The sequence below is a fragment of the Phycodurus eques genome, chromosome 2, assembly GCF_024500275.1.
Source record: "Phycodurus eques isolate BA_2022a chromosome 2, UOR_Pequ_1.1, whole genome shotgun sequence".
NCBI classification, from domain to species: domain Eukaryota; kingdom Metazoa; phylum Chordata; class Actinopteri; order Syngnathiformes; family Syngnathidae; genus Phycodurus; species Phycodurus eques.
In genome coordinates this window covers 3691827-3710644 of record NC_084526.1, presented here as the reverse complement: position 1 = coordinate 3710644, position 18818 = coordinate 3691827, and the positions used below count along the sequence as shown (strand labels likewise).

The window sequence follows — 18818 nt, the reverse complement described above, 5'->3', positions numbered from 1 at the left end:
ACATCCAGAGGAGAAAGAGTGAGTATAATGGTAGAAGGATGATGAGGAGAGAGCTGCCAGGCAAGACACCAAGAAGATTGATTGATGTAGTGAGAGAAGACATGAGGGCAGTTGGTGTTAGAGAGGAGGATGCAGAAGATAGGCTTACATGGAAAAGGTTACGCACTGTGGCGACCCCTAACGAGACGAGCCAAAAGGAAAAGAAGATGTGTATTAGCATTATTTATTTATTATTGCTCACCCTCCCCTCACACACATTACATCTAAGTCATGAGCTCAACTGTAATCGTTTTATCAAGTCTCATTGTATTGTCGTTAATTGTTAGTCATGAAATTTGAGGTGTATTTTTTTCCTCTGTAACTCACACTCCTACATGATGTTTACCCAGGCTGGAGACCTGCGTTGGGTGAGGACAGCTGGCAGCGCTCTACATCTCCTTCACTCCATTTACGGACCGTTTTCAAAGGTTTATGGGATTGGAAGGTGTTCAAAGGTACAGTAACTCCTTTAACAAGATTTTAGTTCGATGTAATTAAACCTCTTTTGTATTGAGAAAGATAGCTCAAACATTCTTGTTGTCCTTTTTCTTGCATCAGATGGCGTACGAGTCTTGGAAAGAGCAAGCGAAAGAGGAAGAGCAAAAGCCTCGGAACTCTGAAATAGGAAATGTTTTCTTAATTGATAGGGGTGAGGAGCTGTGAGTTGATTTCTTACTTTGTGTCATGCTCGCTTTACTCACTAATTCTGTCAAATGTCATTACAGATGTGGACTTTGTCACCCCTATGTGCTCACAAGTGGTTTACGAAGGACTTGTGGATGATATCTTTAGAATCAAATGTGGTGGGTAACAAGCTAGTCAGTGTTCATTGAGGCTCTACATCCAAGCCTTACTAGATACAACTGATAATAGTATTATATTGCTATTGCTTCATCCATCCATCCATCCATTTTCTGAGCCGCTTCTCCTCGGTAGGGTCGCGAGCGTGCTGGAGCCTATCCCAGCTATCTTCAGGCAGGAGGCGGGGTACATCCTGAACTGGTTGCCAGCCAATCACAGGGCACATACATACAACCGTTCGCACTCACATTCACACCTACGGCCAATTTAGAGTTTTCAATTAATCTACCATGCATGTTTTCGGGATGTGGGAGGAAACCGGAGTGCCCGGAGAAAACCCACGCAGGCACGGGGAGAACATCCAAACTCCACACAGGCGCAGCCGGGGATTTAACCCCGGTCCTCAGAACTGTGAGGCTGACGCTCTCACCAGTCGTCCACCGTGCCGCCCGCTATGGCTTCATATATTTGATGAAATGCCGTGTAATGACAATCCTTTCTCCATAATTGCCATAGCTACCCTGTATTGTCTGACTTCTATTTAGTCTTTAGGAATCTAATATTACCGGTAATTCTGTTTTAAACATTTTAAACATCATCTTTTTGCGTTCATGTGATTAAGACTGAAGTCAGATATTCAACTAACATTCATTCCTAAACCAGTTGTTAGTGTAAAAAATGTAAACGTGAACTGTGTTTTTACACATATCAGAAAAAAAAACATAATTTTACAAATGTAGGATATACCGAAAGATGTGTTCTTATATGTTCTTTCATCAAAATTACTTAACAAGCAGGGAAAACATAATTTCTTAGCAGATTAATATCCTGTAATCAAGCACAGTCCCTCCAATACTGTAGTACAATGTCAGCCAGGTTAACTTCTCAGATTTTCAGAACCAGTAGGAGCAGCCAAGCTTTTTCTTTTCAGGAAAACATCCATTGAACTTGAGTGCTTAATGAATTTTTTAAAAACTGAAACAATGATCACTGCAAGAATGTTATGTCAAATAATGTCTTTTTTTAAAATTAATTGCACGTGATTCAAATGTTTTTTTCATTGTGTGTCATCACATAATGTAATCACAGGCTTTTTTTTTCTCTCCACAGGATGTGTAGAATTTGGGACTGATGTTTCCTCCTCAGACAAAAGCATCAAAGTCATGCTGAACTCTCAAGATAAGGTAGGGCTGGCAATAGAAGTGCATAATGTCTTCACTCAAGCATGTTTTTGAAGTCGCTTATCTCTTAGGTCTTCAATGAAATCAGAAATGAACATTTCTCCAATGTCTTTAGCTTTCTCAGTCAGAAAGCCAGGAATCTTCAGGTCGCATATGATGTAAGTCAATACAATCACATTCTTCATTAGACAAAGTGTGACTGAAACTTTATGCTCTTTAAATTTTATAGAAGCGTCGAGGAATGGACATTAAGCAGATGAAAACGTTTGTGTCAGAGGAACTTAAAGGGTTGAAACAAGAACATCGGCTCCTGAGTCTCCGTGAGTGTTGAAGCAAAGTAATCTGCATCAGCTAGATTCACAAACTGTGTGGTTGACTATTGCTGATTTGCCATAGACATCAGCGCAAGTGAATCAATCATGAAGAAGAAAACGAAACAGGATTTCCAGGAGCTGTTGAAGACAGAGCATTGTAGGTTAATTTAAATAAATATTTTTGTTTTACGTCAGGATGTTCCTAAAAATGGTAAAAAATGTTCCATTTTGTGTGTGGTTTTTTTGGCTAATTTGTCTTAATTTCCTACAGCTTTACTCGAAGGTTTTGAAATACGTGAATGTATTTCTTTCATTGAGGAACATATCAACAGGCAGGTGGGTTTGCTTAAAATAGCGTTGTTACATTGAAATTATGTATTGTAGTTAAAAACGAACCTGATGTAATTCTTTTCTTTAGGTTTCCATGACAGAAAGTCTTCGACTGCTTTGTCTTCTGTCTTTAACAGAAAATGGTTGGTCTTTTTGACATACTGAATATGTTGAATGTGCTTTCATAAACAAAAGTACTGTATGCCTATCATCCACTTTATTGTACTTTTTTTTATGGATCCTGTAGGGCTTCTGCCAAAAGACTACCGATCTTTAAAAGCACAGTATTTACAGGTAAGAGTTCACTTCTGCTGCTGTCTGCTGGCTTTTCATTTTTGTCATAGCTTAGAATAGTACCATTAATGAAAAAATACAATTAAGGAACTTTTGCTGCCTCATGAGCTGAACTAAACCTTTTAAATCATCTAGTTTTACTGGAGGACTTACAGTGCCACCAGAAAGTACTCACACCCATTCACGTTTTCCATTTTGCTATGTTACAGACTTATTCTAGAAGCTGATTTGAGTGTAGTTTAAAAAAAGAATCTACAAAAAATATCTCATAATGACAAAGTAAAAACATATTTTCAGACATTTGTGTAAATTTATAAAAAATTTAAACATCCATCCATCCATTTTCTTCCGCTTATCCGGGGTCGGATCGCGTGGGCAGCAGCTTTAGTAGGGAACCCCAGACTTCCCTCTCTCCAGCCACCTCGTCCAGCAGGATCCAGAGGGACTCCCACGCCAGCCGGGAAACATAGTCTCTCCAGCGTGTCCTGGGTTGACCCTGGAGTCTCCTCCCGGTGGTACGTGCCCAGAACACCTCACCAGGGAGATGTCCAGGAGGCATCCTGATCAGATGTTCAAGCCACCTCAACGGGCTCCTCTCAATACGGAGGAGCAGCGGCTCTACTCTGAGACACTCCCGGATGACCGAGCTTGTCACCCCATTTCTAAGGGAGAGCCCAGACGCCCTGCGGAGGAAACTCATTTCAGCCGCTTGTATCCGGGATCTTGTTCTTTCGGTCACGACCCACAGCTCATAACCATAGTGAGGGTAGGAACATAGATCGACCGGTAAATTGAGAGCTTCTCCTTTCGGCTTAGCTCCTTCTTCTTCACAACAGACCGATACAAAGTCTGCATCACTGCAGACGCTGCACCGATCCGCCTGTCGATCTCCCATTCCATTCTTCCCTCACTCGTGAACAAGACCCCAAGATACTTGAACTCCTCCAACTGGGGCACGATCTCATACCCGACCTGGAGAGGGCACTCCACCCTTTTCTGACTGAGTGCCATGGCCTCAGAATCAGAATAATCTTTATTTGCCAAGTATGTAAAAAAAAAAACATACAAGGAATTTGACTCCGGTTGTTGGAGTCTCTCTAGTACGACAACAGACAGTCAATTGACAGAGAACACTTTTGAGACATCAAGACATTGACAAAAAAAAAGTCGCTGAGCAATAAAGGGTTGCTAGTTGTCTGGTAATGCCGTTACATTTTTTTATTTTATTTTATTTTTTTGACAATTGTGCAAAAGATGCAGAGTCCTATAGCACTTAGAGCAGTTCGAATAACAAATATTGCAATAGTCCGGTGCAATGACCATTGTGCAAAGTGCGCCGAGACTTTAAGGAGTGTATGCAGTTTAAAGTGAAGAGTAGTGCGATAATCTGGGACAATGTTGATTGTGCAAATTTTGCAGATACTCCTCAATCAGTGTGCAAATGGAGCAGATGCTACTCTGGCATGAGTGGCCAGTATTGGTCAACAACAGATATGCAAATAGTGCAGCGTGGCGAGACTACTACAGTGAGTGCACGAGTGATATATAATTGGCCCCCCAGAAATGTGACAACAAACTCAAGTAAAAAAATTGCCAGCATGTTGTAATGGAATTGTAGGTTAGGTGTTTAAGAAGTTGATTGCAAGAGGGAAGAAGCTGTTGGAATGTCTGCTAGTTCTAGTTTGCATTGATCGGTAGCACCTACCTGAGGGAAGGCGCTGGAAGAGCTAGTGACCGGGATGCGGAGGGTCAGAGAGGATTTTGCACGCTCTTGTCTTAGTTCTGGCAGCGTGCAAGTCCTCAAGGGTGGGTAGGGGGGTACCGACAATCCTTTCAGCAGTTTTGATTGTCCGTTGCAGTCAGAGTTTTTCCTTTTTTGTAGCAGCACCAAACCAGACTGTGATGGAAGAACACAGGACCGATTCGATGACCGCTGTGTAGAACTGCCTCAGCAGCTCCTGTGGCAGGCTGTGCTTTCTCAGAAGCCGCAGGAAGTACATCCTCTGCTGGGCCTTTTTGAGGACGGAGTTGATGTTGGTCGCCCACTTCAGGTCCTGAAAGACTGTAATTCCTAGGAACATGAAGGTTTCGACGGTTGACACGGGGCAGCTGTGGCGAAGGATGCCTCCTGAAGTCCACGAACATCTCTACAGTCTTGAGCGTGTTCAGCTCCAGGTTGTGTCGGCCGCACCACAGCTCCAGCCGCTTCGCTTCCTGTCGATATGCAGACTCGTCACCGTCCTTGAAGAGGCCGATGACAGTGTTGTCATCTGCAAACTTCAGGAGTTTGACAGCCGGGTGCGCTGAGGTGCAGTCGTTCGTGTAGAGAGAGCTCTGCTGTGTCCTGCCCGTCAGAAAGCTGTAAATCCACTCACTGGCAGATGGCAGGTGAGACGCTGAGCTGGAGAAGCTTGGATGAAAGGAGTTCAGGGATGATGGTGTTGAACGCTGAGCTGAAGTCCACGAACAGGATCCTCGCGTAGGTCCCTGCACTGTCGAGGTGTTCTAGGATGATGTGCTGTCCCATGTTGACTGCATCATCCGCAGACCTGTTCGCTCGGTCGGCAAACTGCAGGGGGTCCAGCAGGGGATCTGTGACGCTCTTGAGGTGGTCCAGCACGAGATATTCAAAGAACTTCATAACCACAGATGTCAAGGCGACAGGCCTGTAGTCATTTAGACACGAGATTGCAGGTTTCTTGGGGACTGGAATGATGGTGGAGCGTTTGAAACAGGATGGTACTTCGCACAGGACCAGACTCTCCAGCACCCCTGAATAGACCTTACCAGGGAGGCTGAGTGTGATCTCTGTGTAGTTGGAACCAACCCTCCAGTCCCCATTCTTAATAAGGGGGCCCATGTTGCAGAGGGCTGTCAACCAGGACAGCCCCACAACATCCAGAGCCTCTAGGCGAATCTCATTCACCCCCAGGGCTCTGCCACTAAGGAGCTTTTAAACCACCATGCTGTCCTCCACCCCAGAGATAAGAGAGCCCGCCTCAGAGACCACAGACTTCCTCAAGTATTCTCCCCACCGACTCAAGGTCCCATCATCACTAAGTCCCCAAGAAACCTGCAATCTCAGATCTGAATGACTACAGGCCTGTCGCCCTGAAGTCTTTTGAACGCCTCAAGCTGGATCACCTCAAGAGCGTCACAGATCCCCTGCTGTACCCCCTGCAGTTTGCCTACCGAGCAAACAGGTCTGTGGATGACTCATTCAACATGGGACTGCACTTCATCCTAGAACACCTCGATGGCGTGGGGACCTACACAAGCATCCTGTTCGTGGACTTCAGCTCTGCGTTAAACACCATCCTCTCCGAATTCCTCTCCTCCAAGCTTCTCAAGCTCAGCGTCTCGCCTGCCATCTGCCAGTGGATTTACAGCTTCCTGACCGGCAGACACAGCAGGTGATGCTGGGTGGTACCACCTTATCTACATGCACAACCAGCACCGAGGCGCCCCAAGGATGTGTCCTCTCGCCGCTGCTCTTCTCTCTCTACACGAACGACTGCACCCACAAAAAAATGACAAACTCCGACTGAAACGGAAGATCAAAACTGCTGAAAAGATTGCCGGTACCCCCATACCCAACCTTGAGAACTTGTACCCTGCCAGAACTAAGACAAGAGCATGCAAAATCCTCTTGGACCCTCCACATCCTGGTCAACACCTCTTGCAGCTTCTTCCCTCAGGTAGGCGCTATGGAACAAGCAAACCAAAACCAGCAGACATTCCAACAGCTTCTTCCCGCTTGCCATTAACTTCTTAAACAGTTAAATGTACAATTCCATTGTAAGATCCTGCCAATTTTGTCTCGAGATTCTTGTCACATCTCTGTTGGGGCAATTATACATTATTTGTGCACTCACTGTTATAGTCTCAACCCTCTCCACTATTTGCATATCTGTTGTTGACCAATACTGGCTACATTTGTGCTTGACAAGTCTCTGCGCCATTTGTACAATAGTCAGTGTACCAGTCTATAGCTTCATTAGCCATTTCAAACTGCTCTAAATTGCTGGAGGACTCTGCATCATTTGCACAATTGTCAAAAAGAAAAAAAGAAAAATCGGCATTACCACCTTACTGTTAACGTTTTATTACTCAGTGACTCTCCGTACTTTGTTTTTATGATTTTACTTCTCAAAAGTATTTACTACCAAATCTGTTGTCATACGAGAGCGGTTCCAACTACTGGAGACAAATTATTTGTGTTTTGACATACTTAGCAAATGAAGATGATTCTGATGGCAAAAATGCTGTCCTCCATCAATTTTTGACAAATTTTCCACAATTTTGTGAGTGGCAGTTTCGTGGTGTATATTTATCCCTTCTCTGTTTGACCTTCGTTAGAGCTATGGAGTGGAGCACCTGCTCACATTTGCCAACCTCAAGCAGTCGGGGCTGCTTATAGAACAACAGCAGGGTGAAACACTGACTGTTATGGAGAGCAAAGTGGGTAAACTAGTCAACGATAAGACAGCAGGTAAAGGCAGGCTTTTTTGTTGCTGGATTTAATAGGCTATGACATGATGTGATGTATTTTATTTTGCTTTTTTTTTAAAATTCCTTTTCTAGGGAAGCTGACAGATGCCTTTTCCTCTTTGGCAAGGAAAAACAATTTCAGGGCCCTTAGCAGAAAGCTCAATTTGGTATGACATAACCCTGCCTTCATTGTCATTTGTCATATTAGATTATTTCATTCTGGTTGTCTTTGGTCATTACCGTGCTTGTATACTGTGTTATTATACGAAAAGGTGCCAAAGTCAGATGACGAATATGATCTACGTCTCCCAAGGGACATGGCTTACGTTTTCAGTGGTGCCTACATCCCACTGAGCTGCAAAATCATTGAGCAGGTAAATAAGGAGGATTTATTTTTTATTCAACCGGCTCAAACATGGTTAACCATTTTGTGCATGATTCACAGGTGTTAGAGCGAGATGGTTGGACTGGGCTTGAAGAAGTTACCAAGTTGCTAAATGGAAATGAGTTCGCTGTCACGGGTAAGATGTTGAACGGATTTGATACAGTCGCATCAGTTATCAATTTTTAGTTCAATGCAATTCACATTGAAGTCAAATGTTTTCCTGGAAAAAAATATACTGTACCATAAATATACATACAGTAGTACATACAGTGGCTGAAAAAAGTATTTAACACGTCACCATTTTTCACACTAAATATACTTCCAAAGGTGCTATTGACCTGAACATTTATCAGATGTTGAGAACAACCCACTTAATCCATACATACAAATAATGTAGAAAGTAGAATAAGTAGTATTAGAATAAGAATAGAAATTAAGTTGTATATAAAAATTTGAAATGACACAGGGAAAAAGTATTGAACACATGTAGAAAGGGAGATGCAAAAAGGCATGGAAAGCATAGACAACACCTAAAATCTATCAATAATCAAACAGCAATCCAGCCCATCGTCAGTGCAAATGAATATCAGTTGGTTCAGTCCTAATTGATGGCATACAAAAAGGTCCCATTGCCAAGGTGTGAGTCAAGACACATGATGGGTAAGTCTAGAGCTGTCTCAAGACCACAAACGAATTCTTGCAATACATAACGACGGCATTGGTTACAGGCGCACATCTAAGATTCTGAACGTTCCGGTGAGCATGGTTGGGGCTATAATACTTAAGTGGAAAGCCAATCATACCACAATAAATTTGCCTCGATCAGGTGCTCCTCATAAGAGTTCTGACAGATGAGTGAATAGAATAATCAGAAGAGTTGTCCAAGAGCCAAGGACCACCTGTGGGGAGCTTCGAAAAGCTCTGGAATTAGCAGGTACTGTTGTCACAAGAAAACAGTGAGTAATGTACTCTGCAGCCATGGTCTGTATGCACGCTCACCACGCAGGACCCCTTGCTGGAAATAAAACGCATGTCAAAGGTAATTTAGTTTGCTGAACAACATTTGGACAAGCCAGTTAAATACTGGGAGAATATAGTCTAGTCTGATGAGAGCAAAATTGAACTGTTTCGATGTCATAATGCACACCACGTTTGGAGAAGAAATGGAACTGCACATCACCCAAAAAACACCATACCAACAGTGAAGTTGGGAGTTGGGAACATGATGGTGTGGGACTGCTTTTCAGCAAATGGTACTGGTAAACTTCACATTATTGAAGGAAGGATGAATGGGCAAATGTACCGAGATATTCTTGACAAAAATCTGCTGCCATCTACAAGGATGATGAAAAGGAAACGAGCAGCAGGATAATGATCCAAAATATACTGCCAAGGAAACTCTCCATTGGTTTTAAAGAAAAAAAATATAAAGCTGCGAGAATGTCCTAGCCATTCACCTGACTTGAATCCAATTAAAAATCTATGGAAAGAACTGGAACTCAAGGTCCATCAAAGAATCCTACGAAACCTTCAAGATTTGAAGACTGCTTGTGTGGAGGAATGGGCCAAAATCACACCACAGCAATGCATGAGACTCGTTTCTCCATACAGGAGGCGTCTTGAAGCTTTCAATGCAGACAAAGGCTTTTGTACAAAGTATTAAATACCAGCTGGTGTGTTCTATACTTTTCCCCTGTGTCAGTCCACAATATTACACAATATTTAATTTCTGATCTTATTTGTTCTACTTTCTTTGTATGTATTGTTACTTGGGTTGTTCCCAACATCTGGTGAAATTTTCAAGTCAATAGCATCTTTGGAAATACATTTGAGAAAAATGGTGACTTGTTAAATGACAACAATGAATTGGAGTGAAACCACAGCAGAAAAGTGGATAGTGGAGAAGAAAAGAATGACGCCATTACGATACATCACACGTGATTACAATCAAAATTTAGCAACATGAGTAATATCCAATCGGCACTTCGCATTCCTACAGCGTTCATATTTTTCCTACAAACATCACCCAAAATAATGGAACGGCGCACAAAACAGGTATAGTATATCACATTAACACATTAACACACAAAAATTATGCTATACTCACATTAATTTCGTTCTGAAGGGACCACATGTACCGATGAAGACACAAAAGCACCGCGCAAGTAGCGAACATGCAATCACTGTTTACATTCCGTAGGCTCCTTGCTGTTTCCGCTTGCTGAGCATCAGCCTTATAACTTGCTACTTGAAAGAGGCAATGGAGTAAAGGTCATATCAATAACTGACACTATAAACAGTGTAACATGACACATCAATCTTTTTTTTTTTTTTTTTTTTAAACAGCCTGTGAGGGACGGATATGACAGGACTGGACAGGACAGGAGGGGAAGCATGTAGGACAGGGGTTGTGGACCTGGCTGTACAACTGAAGTGTGGTTGGAGTGGCTATGTAAATTATAAACATCTGTAGGACCAGAGTGTAAGTGAGGGGATACCCAAGAAATAAGCATAGTTATGTTATTTGTCGCAATCTTCTTGCTCTCGCTCTCGTACAGTGCGGACGCTTTTTTTCTCGCTCTGATTGCTTCGCTTTTGTTTAAATATTTTCTTGCTGATAATCTTGTTTTTCTTTTTAAAACATTTCAAGTAGCGACTCCTGGATATTTTTAAACCTGTGGGACTATAATTTTTTTGTAGATAGTATTTTGTTACTATATTCCAATATTTTCTGATACCCTTTCACCATTATGTGAACGTGGCCTGCTAATTAGCACAAGCCTGCTATAAGCAACAAGACCAGCAGTCAAGATGCCTCCCTTTTCCACTGAGGACTATCACGGACTGCTGTAGAGGATGTCAATCCTGGAAACGAAAATCCACCGTCTTGAACTGTATGTGGATGTAAATGGACAGTCAGGGAATGAAACCACTCTACCGATGTCTCAAAATGGTGAGCAGAAGTGTGCTAACAAACAGCCACTTATCTCAAATAAGAGGACGGATGTGGACTGTGGAAACGGTAATGGACTATCCAGCAGTTCTCCCTGGAATTTACTGGGAGCAAAGCCCAAAGATATGGGACAACATCTAAAAGGGAGGACACAACACTAGCAGATTACCGAGGAATCCGGCGAGCCTGCGTTGCGGGCTACTTCAACGCCGAGTGAGCGTCTGTGGACGGTCGCTACAGCGAAGGGCAAGAAAAAAGGGCGTGAGTCAATGCAAAACATTGACATCAGACTTACAAATAAATTTGACCCACTTTTACAAGATCCTGGCCAATAATGCTCATCCCCCACCACCCCTGAAAGGTATGAAACTAAATCATCATACAAAAAAAAATGGCACCCAAACATTAACAGTTGGTGATGGAGCTGTCAAGGATGTGAAATGTTTTTGCAGTGAGAAGAGCACCAAAGTACCGTGTTTTACCAATGACATGGTGTCTGATATCTCTAAAAAAAATCCTAGAGATCACTAATCAGCACCCAACTGTTAAATCTGTCATTATACACACAGGGGCCCTGGTTATTCTCAAGCAGCAATCAGAGGTACTGAAGCAAGATTTCATTGATCTCCTAACAAAAGTGCAATGTTTGGATGCTGAGTTTTTATTAGTGGACCTCTCCTACTTCTTCTATTTGGAGATAAACGATTCTCTAGGCTCAGTCAATTCAATATGTGGCTCAAAAATGTGTCTATGGCACTATCCGTGAGTTTCATTGACAATTTCTGCATTTTTTTGGGAGCGAAGACATCTTTACAAGGCAGACGGTTTCTGTCTAAATAGACAGGGGCTTAAGTTATTGGCTGCCCACATTTTTTACTGTGTACGTCATTCAGCGGCCCAAAAAGAAAACACTGGCCTCGGTGATGCAGTTGTTCCCAAACAATCGGAGGAACAGGAGGTAAGGCGACATGAGGCGCAGATGGATTCATCAAGGTCATCCAAACACTTTGAGGAGCGAATGACAAATGAGATTAGCCAGCACGTTAAATCTCCCACACCCCTCCCTGCCCCAATGGCACAAAGCCCAGCGCTAAACTCACTCTCTACTAGCTTAAATTATCTGATCGGTGTAACGGACAGGATGAAGATGGTCGTCAATATTGGAATCCAACGCACACCACGCCACGTCTTTCTCCCGTCCCCCCTCGTCTGAAACCACCGTCCACTAAGATGTGAAGGGCCCCTCCTCCACCCATGAAGAACCTTATCTGTGAATCTGACTGATATCTGCGGGGTCTTTTCCAGAATAAATCAGACCCCTACGGAGGTCAGGCATTTTTGATCCCTGTAATTACAAGGGACAGAAAGTTGGTCAAAGAAATCTGGCACAAAAAAAGTAGAACTACAAACTTTGTGAGGATAAAATGTGAATGTATCAAACCATTGTCTCTGCGAGACTAGCTCTTTTCAATATTAGGTCACTGGGTAATACATCAATGTTGATTAATGACATCATTACAACCTATGATCTGGACTTTTTGTTACGAAATGAAACGTGGTTAACAGAAAGTAGCTGTAATATTATGAGGCAACACCATCAAATTTTAATTGTATGAACAAGTGTCAAAGAGGGAAAAATGGTGGTGGTATTGATGTTGTTTTTAAGTCAATATTTCAGTGTAAACAAATTATACTGGGTGCTTTTACCTCTTTTGAATATCTCTGTTTTTTAGTTAAAGGTGACGCAAAGGTTATTGTTTTAATAATTTATAGGCCTCCAAGCTACAACAGAAAATTTATGGAGGACTTCTCAGAAATGCTGTCAGTTATTTGTACTAACTACAACTATTTTGTCATAACGGGAGACTTTAACATTCATGTTGACAATAACATGGCAAAAAAAATCTAAAGAACTCTGTGCTATACTAGACACATTTGACTTCTCTCAACATATTAAGAGTCCAACCCACACTCAAGGTCACATCTTAGACCTGGTCATCTCGAAGGATGTTGAAATTCTATCAATTGACATTAAGGATATGGCTATTTCTGACCATTTTTGTGATTTCTTTGAATTACAGATTCTTCCAAAAGTTCAGACAACCTCTATGTCTATTAAGAAAAGGTACATAAATGAGAACACCGCCACTAAGTTTATGGAGACCGTTTCTGTGCCACAAACTGTGAATGCTGGGACAGTTGATGAACTTCTGGATAATTTCATCTGTAAAATCTCAAATGTCATGAATGCTGTCGCTCTTATTAAAACTAAGACAATCTTGAGGCGACCTAGAACACCGTGGAGGAGCACAATGATGGTAAAGACCTCTAAATCAAAGTGGAGGAAAGCAGAATGTAAGTGGAGGAAAAACTAAACTCCAAATTGACTATGACCTCTACAGACAAAGTCTTTGTAATTTTAACCAAGTGTTGGTCAGGGCTAGACAGCTTTTCTGACATTATCAGTAAGAACTTCAACAATACTTGCACTCTGTTTGCTGTGGTTGGCAAGCTCACAACCCCCCCCCCCCCCCCCCCCCCAAATCAGATAGCTCCAGAACTCCTAACAGCAGATAAATGCAATGAATTTTCTTATTGTAGTAAAACAATACAATCCATTAGGTTAAATATTAGCGCAAATCAGCAAAATGATACTACATCTGAAGCCACCCAGGAAAAACTCTGTTACCATGTCAGAATTTGATACAATTGACCAGAAAACGGTTCAGCAACTGAAACCATAGACGAGCTGTCTTGACTCAATACATCTGACTTTTTCAAAGCTATTGCGAAGTCTGTGCGAGCTGATTTGCAGCAAATAATGAATTGCTCACTTTAGTCAGGCAAGTTTCCTAAAGCTCTGAAAGTAGCTGCCATTAAGCCTCTGCTAAAGAAAATAGAACGCTGGACGCATCCATGTTAGCAAGCTATAGACCCATCTCAAATCTCCCTTTCATAGCCAAGATTGTTGAGAAAGTTATTTTTAATCAACTCAGCAATTTCTTGAATTTGGAGGGACTTTTTGACAAATTTTAATCAGGGTTCTGAACTCATCACAGTACAGAACCTGCTCTTATCAAAGTGCTAAATGATATACGGTTGAATACTGACTCGGGAAAGGTGTCAATTCTGGTCTTGTTGAACCTCAGTGCGGCTTTTGATACAGTAAATCATAATATACTGCTGAACAGGTTGGAAATATGGGTAGGACTAAATGGAACAGTCCTTAAATGGTTCAGGTCCTACCTGGAGGAAAGGAGTTATTTTGTAACCATTGGAAGTGCTCAATCTCATCGAATGGCAATGACCTATGGGGTCCTTCAAGGGTCGTTTCATGGACCCCTCCTGTTCAGCCTGTTTTCTTCAGAACTTTGATCTTGACTATCGTAACTTTGCAGATGACACACAGTTATATCTAGCAGTGTCTCCAGATGACTACAGCACAATTGAGTTGTTGTGTCACTGTCTAAAACAGATAAATATCTGGATGAGCCAAAATTTCTTCAATGAAACCACAAACAAACTGAGATAATTGTTTTTGGCAATAAAGAAAAGAGAATTGCTGTTAGTAAATACCTGGAGTCACTCTCTTTAAAAAACCAAAAACCAAGTCCGAAACCTTGATCTCCTGATAGATTCCGACCTGACTTTCAACAGTCATATCAAATCAATTACTAAAACTCCCTTCTACCATCTGAAGAACATATCCAGTGTGAAGGCTTGCATATGTCAAGCAGACCAGGAGAAGCTCATCCATGCTTTTATCTCAAGTAGACTTGACTATTGTAATGGTATTCTGGTACTCCCCAAAAAGAGCATTAAACAGCTGCAGCTCATTCAGAATGCTGCGGCTCGGGTTCTGCCCAGAACAAAGAGGTCAGAGCATATTACTCCAATACTGAAGTCTTTACACTGGCCAGTCAGCTTTAGAATAGATTTTAAAGTTCTGCTACTGGTCTATAAATCACTAAATGGTTTAAGTCCTGAATACATGAATGAAGAGAGCACCCAAGGGGCATGAGAGGGGATCCCCCCTCCAAGCAGCCATCCAGCCAGAGGCTGTCCCCCCACGTTACTATGACTGCCAGGTCCCCGACTGGCCCCTGAGTGGTGTGGTGTATTCAAATCTGGAGTGGCCCATGAGGATGGGTGGCGGGGCAGGGCTGCCAGGCACTGCTGTCCCGCAGCCAACCCCCCCCATTCACATAGGGGATGAGTGTGTGTAATGCATTAAAAGCTTGGCGGGCAGGCTGGGCGGAGGAGCAGGGCGTCTAGACCAGGAAACAGCATTGACTTACTGAAAGCCGCACTCTCCCGACCCCACACCAGCCCCCCAAGAAAGGGGGGGTGGGGTGAGGAGCTTGCTGTGGGGGTGGTATTGGGTCCCTGCGGCCCCCACCGGGTGTCGGGGCGCCTCGGTGGACCGCCCTGGGTCCCTCAGTGTGGGACGTTTCCCGTCCACTGGGCTGGTTTCGAGTGGACCCCTGGGCCTGATCCCACCCCTTGATTGAGTGTGTGGGGTCCTCAGCCGCCGCGGTGTGGCCACAGCAATTACACGACACTTCTGTCAGTCTTTGTGCATGTAAAATGGTATCAATTCACTTGCATGTCTCCGCAGACACATGCCCCTAGGACTCTTTCACTGGGTGTGAGGTCACGCACTTACTGCGACAAATAACTAATGAATATGCAAATCGTGTGTGTATCCCCTCACTTATACTCTCGTCCTGTAGGCTTTTATAATTCACCTAATTAATCCCACCACACTTCAGTTGTACAGTTGGGTTGATGACCCTTGTCCTGCATGCTTCTTCTCCTGTCCTTGTCTTGTTCTATCTTGTCCTGTCCTTACTTCGCAGGGTGTAGCACTACAGCCCCATGCAACACTCATATTTAATGTTTCATTGTTGTAGATTTACTTCTCTCATCCTGTTTACAATTAGTGCTTTGTCTTTTGTCTTTGTTTCTCTCTCCCTTCTTGAAACTTTGTTCTGTTTGACTGATCAAGTCTGATTCTCAATAAACCTCAATTATAATGCCACAGCGGAAGCTTAACACTGTGACACAGTAAAACTGTTCCGGCATGAAAGGGATACAGATTTTCCATTCTGCTTGACCTAACAGGCAAACAGGACACAAAAAAAAAAAAAAAAGTCCAAAAGCTTTGAATTTGTGTCCATTCTCATAGAGCATTAATATAGGTGTATGGGGTATTTTTAGTGCATTGTCTGCATGTATTAGATGACGAGTAGCCTATTTTATGCATAGTGTAGTGAGTAAAGTGTGTTCGATGGACCACTTTATATTGTACAAGCTGTAAATTTGTAATTTTTCTCACCCTAAACATATTACATATCCGTATCCAGTAATTGCGCGCAGCAGACATAGAAAGGTCTTCTTCCATTTTAGTGATTGGTAAGTGCGTTGATTTATCCGTCCATCCATCCATTTTCTACCGCTTATCCGAGGTTGGGTCGCAGGGGCAGTAGCTTTAGCAGGGACGCCCAGACTTCCCTCTCCCCAGCCACTTCATCCACCTCTTCCGGGGGGATCCCGAGGCGTTCACAGACCAGCCAGACTCTCCAGCCTGTCCTGGGTCGTCCGCGGGTCGTCCCCAGGGTCTCCTCACGGTGGGACGTGCCCGGAACACCTCACCAGGGAGGCATCCGGGAGGCATCCGAATCAGATACCCCAGCCACCTCATCTGGCTCCTCTCGATGTGGGGAGCAGCGGCTCTACTCTGAGATCCTCCCAGATCACCGAGCTTCTCACCTTATCTGTAAGGGAGAGCCCGGACACCCTGCGGAGGAAACTCATTGCGGCCGCTTGTATCTGGGATCTTGTTCTTTCGGTCACAACCCTCAGCTCGTGAACATAGGTGAGGGTAGGAACATTGATCGACCGGTAAATTGAGAACTTCGCCTTTCGGCTTAGCTCCTTCTTTACCACAACAGACCGATACAAAGTCCGCATCACTGCAGACGTGACACCGATCCGCCTGTCGAGCTCTTGTTCCATTCTTCCCTCACTCGTGAACAAGACCCCAAGATACTTGAACTCCTCCTCCTTTTCCGACTGAAGACCATGGTCACAGATTTGGAGGTGCTGATTCTCATCCTAGCCGCTTCACACTCTGCTGCGAACTGCTCCAGTGAAATTTGGAGATCACGGCTTGATGAAGCCAACAGAACCAAATCATCTGCAAAAAGCAGAGAGGCAATACTGAGGCAAACTCCCTCTACTCCTCGGCTGCGTTAACAGCTCCGCTCCTCTCTTCACCTGAGGACTCAGAAAAGGGTGGGTACTCTGAACTGCTGTTTGGTGCATCGGCACAAACAACCGTCAGGACCCATCCCCCCACCCGAAGGCGGAGGGAGGCTATTCTCTCGTCCACCGGCGTGAACCCCAACGTACAGGCGCCGAGCTGGGGGGCAATAAGTCTACCCACACCTGCTCGGCGCCTCTCACTGTGGGCAACTCCAGAGTCCAGAGTGGAAGAGACTCAACCCCTCTCAAGAGGACTGGTGCCAGAGCACAAGCTGTGTGTGGAGGCGAGTCCGACTAGTCAGAACTTCTCGTCCTCACACACCGGCTCGGGCTCCTTCCCTACCAGAGAGGTGACATTCCACGTCCCTAGATCCAGCTCCCAATGCACCCGACCCCTATGGCCCCTCCCAAAGGTGGTGACCCCATGGGAAGGGGGACCCACGTTATCCTTTCGGGCTGTGCCCGGGCAGGCCTCATGGGTGCAGGTCCGGCCACCAGGTGCTCGCCTTCGAGGCACACCTCCAGGCCTGGCTCCAGAGGGGCATCCGGTGACCGGTGTCCGGGCAAGGGAAACCTAGATCCATTTGTTTCTTTCTTCATTGGGGTTTTTGGAGCCGTGCTTTTTCTGGTCCCTCACCTAGGATCTGTTTACCATGGGTGACCTTACCAGGGGCGTGAAGATTCATACATTGGATACCAGCAATGTATGAATGAGTCTCCAAAGCCAAATTTGCGAAGTACTGCCAATAGTAAAGACCAGTTTACTTTATCAAAAGCTTTCTCTGCGTCAAGTGACATGATGATTGCTTTTAGATTTTTACGCTGTGACATGCTTATTAAACTTAATAGGCGTCTGACATTATTTGAGGAACTTCTACCTTTAATGAAACCTGTCTGGTCATAGTGGATTCTCGACGGGAATACCTTTTCAATTCTTGCTGCAAGGGCTTTGGAGATAATCTTGATATAGTCAATCATGTAAGGGCTGATAATTAGCTGGAGAGTGGGGTCCTTGCCTGATTTTAGTTGTAATTTGATTGCAGCTGTGTTCATATGGCTAAGAATTTGACCCTTATCTTTTATCTCCTTGATTGTTCTCAAAAATAGAGGCTCTAGGATTGGCCAGAAGTGTTTCATAAATTTGACCGAAATTCCGTCTGGGCCAGGTGCTCTATCTGCGTGCATATTTTTTCATACATTATGTAATTCTGTGATGGTTCAAGGAGCATTAAGACTGTCTTTAGTTTCTGTGTTTAATTGAGGAATGTTTAGATCATTAATAAAGTTGCAATTTCTTTTTGGTCTAGGTTGCTCAAAGATGCATATAAGCTGCTATAATTGTAAAATATTTCATTTATTTCTAGCCTTGACTGTGTACAGCTGCCGTTTGAATCTTGAATGGCTGTAAATTAATGATTTTTCTTTATTGCGTTGAAGTTGGTTTGCGAGACATTTGCCTGATTTATTATTGTACTCAAAGTTAATGTATCTTAGCTATTGTTGTAGAAATTCTGTTCTTTTTTATGTCTGTTTTGCCTTTTGAAGTTGGTTTCTAAGCGGATCTAAGCGTTCCTCATAAATGAATCAAAGCCCGGGGGTTTCGATCGGGACGTGTTAAAGTGCCATGTTGGTGGAGGTATCAGATTTGACTCAATTTAGTAGAGAGAAATTGGTGCCTCGTCACTGATGATGATTGGATGTATTTTTGAGGTAATTCTTTAAGCCGCTGAATTGTTCGAGAGGAAAAAAATCTATTATTGAGA

At 43.5% G+C, this 18818-nt stretch overlaps 1 protein-coding gene across 5 annotated transcripts in view; it reads left to right on the top strand.

Annotated features, from left to right (window-relative positions):
* vps33b (VPS33B late endosome and lysosome associated) overlaps window positions 1-18818 on the top strand; it is a 63086-nt gene that overhangs the window by 32786 nt on the left and 11482 nt on the right. For 4 of the 5 annotated variants that reach the window (XM_061664191.1, XM_061664162.1, XM_061664171.1 and 1 more), the window contains exons 9-22: window positions 390-494; window positions 598-688; window positions 765-842; window positions 1951-2024; window positions 2093-2179; window positions 2251-2341; window positions 2418-2492; window positions 2607-2671; window positions 2754-2808; window positions 2913-2959; window positions 7319-7451; window positions 7544-7617; window positions 7723-7824; window positions 7896-7971. In XM_061664191.1, the coding sequence (XP_061520175.1) occupies window positions 390-494; window positions 598-688; window positions 765-842; window positions 1951-2024; window positions 2093-2179; window positions 2251-2341; window positions 2418-2492; window positions 2607-2671; window positions 2754-2808; window positions 2913-2959; window positions 7319-7451; window positions 7544-7617; window positions 7723-7824; window positions 7896-7971 (1153 nt within the window). Of the gene's footprint in view, window positions 1-389; window positions 495-597; window positions 689-764; window positions 843-1950; window positions 2025-2092; window positions 2180-2250; window positions 2342-2417; window positions 2493-2606; window positions 2672-2753; window positions 2809-2912; window positions 2960-7318; window positions 7452-7543; window positions 7618-7722; window positions 7825-7895; window positions 7972-10181; window positions 12914-18818 lie in introns of all 5 variants that reach the window. The other variant, XR_009767232.1, reaches the window with a different exon arrangement.